Source organism: Electrophorus electricus, chromosome 10 (genome assembly GCF_041902795.1).
Source record: "Electrophorus electricus isolate QZ-2024a chromosome 10, ASM4190279v1, whole genome shotgun sequence".
Lineage (NCBI taxonomy): Eukaryota > Metazoa > Chordata > Actinopteri > Gymnotiformes > Gymnotidae > Electrophorus > Electrophorus electricus.
In genome coordinates, this window is record NC_137506.1 from 24,004,783 (window position 1) to 24,013,276 (window position 8,494).

The 8,494-nt window shown below is 42.4% G+C and overlaps 1 protein-coding gene across 4 annotated transcripts in view; it reads left to right on the forward strand.

Moving 5' to 3' along the window:
- The first annotated feature begins 391 nt into the window (after positions 1 to 391).
- The window catches only part of sh3pxd2ab (SH3 and PX domains 2Ab), a 19,847-nt gene continuing 11,744 nt past the window's right edge, over positions 392 to 8,494 (forward strand). The window contains exons 1-7 of one of the 4 annotated variants that reach the window (XM_027000265.3): positions 398 to 811; positions 891 to 931; positions 3,247 to 3,327; positions 5,901 to 5,976; positions 6,262 to 6,338; positions 6,704 to 6,795; positions 7,011 to 7,039. In XM_027000265.3, coding sequence (XP_026856066.3) covers positions 5,901 to 5,976; positions 6,262 to 6,338; positions 6,704 to 6,795; positions 7,011 to 7,039 — 274 coding nt within the window. In that variant the 5' untranslated portion in view covers positions 398 to 811; positions 891 to 931; positions 3,247 to 3,327. Of the gene's footprint in view, positions 812 to 890; positions 932 to 3,246; positions 3,328 to 5,900; positions 5,977 to 6,261; positions 6,339 to 6,703; positions 6,796 to 7,010; positions 7,040 to 8,494 lie in introns of all 4 variants that reach the window. The other 3 variants (XM_027000264.3, XM_027000263.3, XM_027000262.3) reach the window with 3 other exon arrangements.

Sequence of the window (8,494 nt, forward strand, 5' to 3'; positions counted from 1 at the left end):
CGATAAAACAGACTTAAATTAAGATACATCCCACAACTAATTTCAATACATTTAATTTATTTTAACCAATACATTCCAATTCGACATTTCTGATGTGATAATGTTGAAATAAACACATTTAAATAGAACCCACTTTTAAAAGCTGTTCTGTCAGAGGACAAATGCATTTTAACTACAGTTTGCATTTTTAACGACAAATATATGCAGTAACCGCACTGCACTGTAGTGTGTCTATATACTTATAGCCTCATCATTCGTCTGCTGTCCTTTCATGTTTTCTGACGAAATATCTCACAACAAATAAATACAGACATGCATGCGCGCTACCCCCGCTCCCAATGTTTTCTGAGATGTCTAGAGGAATAGTTTCATGTTCAAATCTGATTTAAACTGTGTTAGAGAGTATAAAAAGTAAAAAGCTACTCTTAACTACGACCCTAAGCTTAGCTCTAACGCGTACCCTAATCTTCTCGTTACATTTGTTAAACGATCAAACGAACAGCACGAATCCAGCTGTTACCAGCTGGAGTTCATCCAGCCGTTGCCGTCAGCACCCGCCTCATACTAGGACACGGCGAACATAAAAGCTGCGCAGAGATCAGCGAATAGTTTAAGTAGTTCTTGAGTTCGTGTGTGCACCAGCAGACGCTAACGATTTGACCTCTTTCAAAAACCGACCTCCTCGCTGGCCCACCTTTCCCCGCTCTGACCACTTTACATTTGACTTAACGCTATCAGCATGCGGCTTCGGACTATTACCGCTGTTAACGTTGTGGACGTTCAGAAAAGGAGAAATCCCTCCAAACACTACGTGAGTTCACATTCTGTTTAGTACTACATGTATCGCTTGCTTTATGTCTTTAATCCGCTCAGTGCAGTTTTGCTTACAGTTTTGCCTGCAGAGTTCTGCCATATCTTTCAAGAACAAAAGGTAAGATTTGAAAGCCTCCGTGTGCCTATTGATTAGTAAACATCCAAGAATGAGGAGCGCCCAAAGCCACCCGCCCCGCCCTTTTGCACAGGCCTTCAATTATTTTCTTGTTTTATGCTGAGTAAACACAAAACTTGATATTCGCCCATTCCAACTGTTTGTGGTAGGGTGTACATCTACCTGCTGCTCCCATGGCACAAGCACTGCTTTATTCCCGTAATGACCTTGCTGCTGTGAATCAATTATTGTATTATCACAGTATAATTTATTAAATCAGTCAGTTATTAAATATGTCTGTTTATCAAAATATGTGCATTGCATGTTTTTATATCATTATTGTTTACTGTAAGTGTATGGTAAACCAAGCTCCACCAAAATTAAGAGTCAAATAGTTTGAGTTTTTCCTTGTTGCTGTAAAATGTGAATTACTTTGAAAACTCTGAACACAAAGTTTGTTGACAATGAAAATATCTGTGACACTGATTATCAAATGATAATGGATGCCAAGAAAGTTGAAGTTACATAGGTTTTAAATCTAAATCAGCTATACAAACTCTTCACTTGTTCAGTATGTGTGGCAACTAGAACCATAAGGAGAGGCATCAGTGTCCACACTGGTGTCTTCTGCAGGCCAGGAAGAATCCTACAGGCAGACTGTTAAAAGTATCCACTGTAGTGTAAGGGAAAATGCCCATTCTCAACCCAGCAGTGACTCGGACATGCTTGGGCACGGGTGCATGTGAGGTGCTGGTATAGTACAGTAATTGTAGTAAGCTGGTTGGTTGAGACCAATTGTGCATGGCCATAGATGCACTTTTACACATCTTGTATAGGTGCAATGTTGAAGTGTGTGTAGTCAGCTTCACCTCAGACATGAGCTGTTTTCCAGTCTAAAGTACACTTTAACTAACACACACACACACGCACGCACGCACGCACGCGCGCACACACGCAAACGCAGACGCACACGCACACACACACACACACACAGACATGCACGTTACAATACCATCAAACACAAACACACTCTACAACACCTTTGAAACGTTCACGCATGTATACAACTATAAATGCTCCTGCACACACACACACACACACACACACACACACACACACACACACACACACACAACACCCTCAAACATGCATCTATGGACACACCACAAACACACATGCACCCCTCATCATGTCTAATGTTGAATTGTGTTGTAGTGATTTCTCTGTCCGTCTCCGTCTCTCTCTCTCTCTCTCTCTCTCTCTCTCTCTCTCTCTCTCACACACACACACACACACACACACACACACACACACTCACTCACTCACTCACTCACTCACTCACTCACTCACTCACTCATTCAGAGTTCTCCAGTCATGTCCAAAACGCTTTCACATAATGTGAAAAAGCTTAAAGGTTTATCCTTTTAAAAATTGCTATTGTGTAGCTATTAATGGAAGCAAAAATGCTCCCTACATTCTTAGATTGTTTTCACAGCAATTCTTTTCCATATCCATGTCCGTTGCACAAACTCTGCTGAAAACATTCTTGCATGCGAGAGGAGCAAAACATCACGGGAGCCAGAAGAGCGCCTGCCGTTCATTAGGCTGTGTGTGTGTGTGTAAATGTGTCTCACCAGTATCTGTGTATGTGATACTGTTTTGCAGTTCAAAACATATAAAAGTCTGTTGTGGAGTCCGCAGCATGCCCTGGTGCACATGATATGTGTCCCAAAATATTTCAGTCCAGTGCATTTATTAGACTGGGGCCAAGTACATCTGTTTGTGTGAGTGTGTGTGTGTGTGTGTATAGCTTAGTCCAGCTCTGTGTGCGTGCACATGTGTCCTCATTAGACTGGGGTTCAGTCCAGCTGTTTGTGTGTGTATATGTGTAGTTCAGTGTGTGTGTGCCCTCATTAGACTGGAGCTCAGTCCAGCTGTTTGAGTGTGGGTGTGTTTTCTCTCTAGACCTTTGGGGTGTTTTCAGGGTACAGTCTCTTGGGCAAATACAGATCATGATCCTTAACAGCCCATCCCAGAGCCTGCCTAGACACACAATACCCTCTCAACCTCTTCCTGTTTAGCCATTGAGTGATTAGAGTATGATTCTGGGCTCTGGCGGTCTTGACATGAAATGCAGTTGGAGCATTAAAAATGTGCCTGTGGTGTTGCTTTTTTGTGTTTAAGTGGGCAATTATTTATGACGCTGCTTTTGTTTATTCAGGCAGCTACTTGTAGTGGTGTTACTGTTGTTTACTTTTATAGTTATTTGTGAGGCTGTTTATCTGTGCATATATTTATGTTGTCATTTACTTGTACAGGTGTTCATCATCTCAGTCACCTACTGTGATTGCACCTCCCAGCTGCTCTTCAGGAAATACAGCCAGTTCTTTACCCTGCAGGTAGTAGCTTTACTGTCTGTCCTCTGTGTATTATGTTAACATTAACATTAACAGCATTTAGCTGACGCTTTTATCCAAAGTGACTTACAATTATGACTGAACACAACTTGAGCAATTGAGAGTTAAGGGCCTTGCTCAAGGTCCCAACAGTTGCCACTTGGCAATGGTGGGGCTTGAACTGGCAACCTTCCGATTACTAGTCAAATACTAGGCCTGTCAAAAAAAATGTGTTCTGCAGTACATACTATAACAGAAGCAACAGGAGTTGGGCAGAAATTGCAAAAGTCATCTGCTATGTTTGTTTAGTTTTTTTAAAATCATGTTAGTTTGCGAGAAAACCCACAGTGTGGTGTTTCTGCAATGTATCATATCTCCCTGGAGGGTTAGAGATTGGACCCATTGGTTGAAACACTTTTTCATGTGCATAATCTGACCATGTGTGGTGTTTCATTATGGGCAAATTGTGTGGTTTGGTGACTCTGATAACTAGTAACCATCAAAGAAAAAGAAAAAAAAAATCATTGAAACATGCAATTTTGTGTGGGGTCTCTCATGTTTTTAAAACTCATGTAGAGTGGGCCAGGCCCAAGTTATCTTCAGTTATATTCAGTGGATACAGTGGATTTCCAGACCCCTTTAGTTGGTATTTTACTCTTCAGACTATGCTTAATCACTCATAATGACTAGGTGAAAATATTTTTAGAGATTTTGAAAAAAAACAAACTTAAAAACTGTTGAAGGGAGGTCACGCCAGCTTTTGATGGAGGTGGCAGCTGTGTGAAACCTAACCTAACCTAATAAAGTCAATGATAAACACCCCTGTAGTTAAAACATAATACATAACAACAATAAAATCTTATGAACCCTTCATAATCAAAATATCAATACGTAATAAAAAAATCCAAAAGCATCAGCATCTCAAAGAGTCGCCACCAACACAGCCGACTAAAGATAGCAAGAAAGTAGATGCATGTGGTAATAGCTGGATCCTGTCCAACCATCGATGAGATCACACTGACTTTCCTTGCCTCATACATAAGAGAAATTCATGTGTTCACACAAATATATTGAGCATGGCAAAAGAAATTAAGGCTACAGTGACAGATATTGAGGGGGAAACCAGTGAGTTCCCACATAGAAGAGGGTGAAGGATGGCTCACAGCTCCAGAGAGCATTGCTGATGCATCCAAACAACAAACTGGAGTTGTTCAAGAAGAAATGCAAAAATTACAGAATAGATTGTTTTGAAATAAGAGGACGATGCTGCAACATCACAATCCTAAGAATAATGGAGCTGGAAGAAGAATAATGACATGATTCAGTTCCTAGAACATGAGATTCCAGTCACACAGAAGTGATGGTGTAACGTGGAGTGATCACGAGGCGGACACACACACTGAGAAGAGTGAGATTTATTACGGGCAAATCCACAATCATTAGAACAGTCCAAAGTCAGTGAGCCAATATGCAGAGTCTGGGAATACATTGTAAACACAAACAAATGGCTAGGGAGTAGCCAGTCAAGACAGATGGGCTCACTGGAGATACAGTGAGCCAATCAACTTCTTGCTGTCACACAGAGATGTTAGAGACCCATCTAGGGGGTTAACACTGTATTATCAGTTAACACTGTATTATCAGTTAACACTGCATTATCAGGATCAAAACCAAGCCATGAAATCCAAGGAACTGTCTGTCGATCTTCACGAACAAATTATGGCAAGGCTCAGATCAAAACAAGGACATAAAACAATATCCAAAGTATGAGTGTTTCCAGGACCACGTGTCAATAATGATAATAAAAAGTAACAAGCATATTACTGCCTGTTTGCTGAACAGCACGTAAACGACTATGGCCACAAGAGGGAAAAGATATGGTCAAGTGAAATGAGAATTGACATCTTTTGGCAGAACAGCAAGCACTATATCTGGTGAAAAGCAGGCACGGCATATCCCCTGGTTGATACCACCCCTGTTGTGAAATATGGAGGTGGCTGCATCATGCTGTGGGGGTGCTTCTCAGCAGCAGGGACAGTGAGACCAGTAACAACTAGACAGGAAAATGCTACCAAATGCAGGAACATCCCTGAAGAAAACCTCCTCCAGAGCACATGCACACAGTTCACATTTAAACAAAACGATGCCCCAAAGCATACAGCCAAAACAAAACTGGAGTAGCTTCAGGGCAAGTCTCTAAATGTCCTTGAGTGGCCCAGCCAAAGCCCAGACAAACCCTATCGAACATCTGTGAAGAGACCTGAAGATGGAAGTTCACAGACGCATGCCATACAGTTTGATAAAGCTTCAGTGGACCTGTCATGAAGAATGTAGTAAACTGCCCAAATCCAGGTGTGGAAAGTTTGTAGAGACATACCCAAGATACTTGCAGCTGTAATTGCTGCCAAAGAGGATTCTGCAATTTACTGAATAAAGGGCCTCAATACTTTTGTGAAGAAGAAATTCAAAGTGTTTACGTGTGTGTGTGTGTGTGTGTGTGTGTGTGTGTGTGTGTGTGTGTGTGTGTGAAGGTTGTATTATTATTTGCCACCTTACCTTTGCCATTTGTGTAACAGATGAAGCTGCTTGATTTGTTTCCAGTGGAGGGGGGACAGAGAGATCCCAAACAAAGACTCATTCCCTTTCTCCCAGGTACACAGACACACATACACACACACACCTCACAGATGCCACATATACACAGAGAGAAGGGCCGCAATCAAAGACTCATTCCCTTTCTCTCAGGTACACACATCTCACCCACACCTACACAAAATTCTACACACCTGACGCACACCTACTCACACCTCACATACCTACACATGTCTCTCTCTCTCTCACACACACACACACACACACACACACATACACTTATTTTAAAGTTGTACACCTATGTGGGCATTCTTGTGTGTGTGTGTGTGTGTGTGTGTGTTTCAGGTAAAGTTCACTTTGGTCGTAGTCAGATCAGAGATGTGGCCAATAGGCGACTGAAGCAGCTGGATAATTATTGCCAGGTAACACACACTATACATACCGTACATACGCTCCACACATACCCAAACATACACACCCCACACACATTACAGACCTCACACACACCTTATGCACCCCATACAGATCCCATCACACGCACCACACATTCACCATGTGCACAATTACACACCCCTCACACCACATATTCTACTGCACGCCCAAAACACACACCCCAACACGTTACATACTGCACATCTTACTTTCTTTGTTTCTACAATCCCTATCATATCAACGTTAGTTTCTCAAATTACAATATTGACAATTCACTTAATATATTAACACATAAGCACATGTACATGTAACATCTCTTTGTGTGTCTTCTCTTTCCCTTTTATCTCTTTCTCAGGCTCTGATGCGCTTACCTTCTCACATCTCTCAGTGTGAAGAAGTGCTAGAGTTCTTTGAGCCAAAACCAGAGGATCTCAGTCCCCTTACAGAGTGAATAAATGTGCACACACACACACATACAGATATACATACTCATGCATTCAAAGACGGTCGCACATATAGTCCTGTTACACATACTTGCATGTACACAGCCCGATTGTGCACACATTGTCACTTGCTAGGTACATCTTGCACCACGAGTGGGTGCTGTGCGACTGCGAACACTGTGCTCTGGTGAAGAGAGCCATATGTTTGGGTTTTTGCAGGGACTCCAACTCCCCCAAGAACATACCAGGTAATGTAATTTACTCAAAGTGTGTGTGGTGAGCCAAAAGGGGGAGTGCTAATGTGTGTGTGTGTTCAGCCCCACTCTGGTCTATAGAAAGCTCTTTAATTTCCTTTCTGACATTCTTTCTCTGTCTCACCACAGTGTCACGTTTCTGGTAATACTGAATAACAGTGCTGCTAAATCTGGGTAAAACCCAGTTTGTTGTTTGAGAATGAATGACCAGATGAATGTGCCTGCAGCTCTCTCACGTTTGACTTGTCTTCCTCTCTCACATCATGTGCCGTGACAAAAAAAAAAAAAAAAGTTTCAAAAGTTCCACAGCCCTCACTTATACAACGTTCAGCTCCTCTACTGAAAGGGGAAAACTGCTTTACTCTGCGTCTTTGTTGGTGTGTGTGTGTAGAGCTTTTAGTGTCCTTGTGTGCACTGTTCAGAACCTCTTTGCAGTGATGCTGTTTCAGCAGTTCCTGCTCCAACACACAACCTGCCCTGCAAAAGACACAGACACATACAAATATACACATCACGCAGATGCACAAACACAACCCCAAACATACTCACAAAACATGCACAAAAACACACGCGTGGAATGTGTAATACAGTCCAGTACAAACACAATAATGAACAGACAATATCCAGTTGATGATTATGAGGTGAAAATGAGAATAAAAGTGTGTAGAGGAGAAGAAAAGAAAATTGAAAGAAAGTGTGTGTGTGTGTGTGTGTGTGTGTGTGTGTGTGTGTGAGGGAGAGCCAGAGAAAGATAAAGGCAGGGATAGAAAGAGTGAAAGAGATAAGGAGCAAGGAGAGAGGGAAAGAGAACGGGAGTGACAGAAATCAAGAGAGGACAGAGAGAGGTGGTGTGCATTTGCTGTTGAACCTTTCAAAGCCAGTTGACGTGGCAGAGAGGAAAAATGAGGGCAGAGACAGGAAAAGGGGAGGAAGAGTGAGGAAGCAGAGAAAAGGGGAGTGATAGAAAGGGAGGATAAAGAAAGGGAGTGAAGGAGGGAGAGAATGGGCAGAAGGGGGATAGGGAGAGGAATAGTGCAGGGTGGGTGCGGAGGGCTGAGTGGAACCGATCGGAAGTTTGGGATGGAGAATACCATCTGCTCCCTCTCTGGTCTGTGTGTGTGAGTTCCCAGAGAAACGGAGATAGAGAGAGACACTGACTGACTGACTGAAATACTGCTGCAGAAGTTCCGCCGAATGATGTGACGCCATTGTGTGTTTAAAATCTCATCACACAAACATTGCAGCCCACTGACCCTACAGCTGGCTCTCTGATGGCCCAACAGAAACAAATGATCTGTGATCTTTTGTGTATTTGTGTGCGCATAGCTCTGTTTGTGTATGTGTGCTTCATGGAGGTCATATGCTTTTAATTAAGAGTAAGTTAAGGGGGTGGAGTAAAGTTTGACAGGCGTCTGTTTCCTCTCTCTCTCTCTGTCTCTCAACCCACCC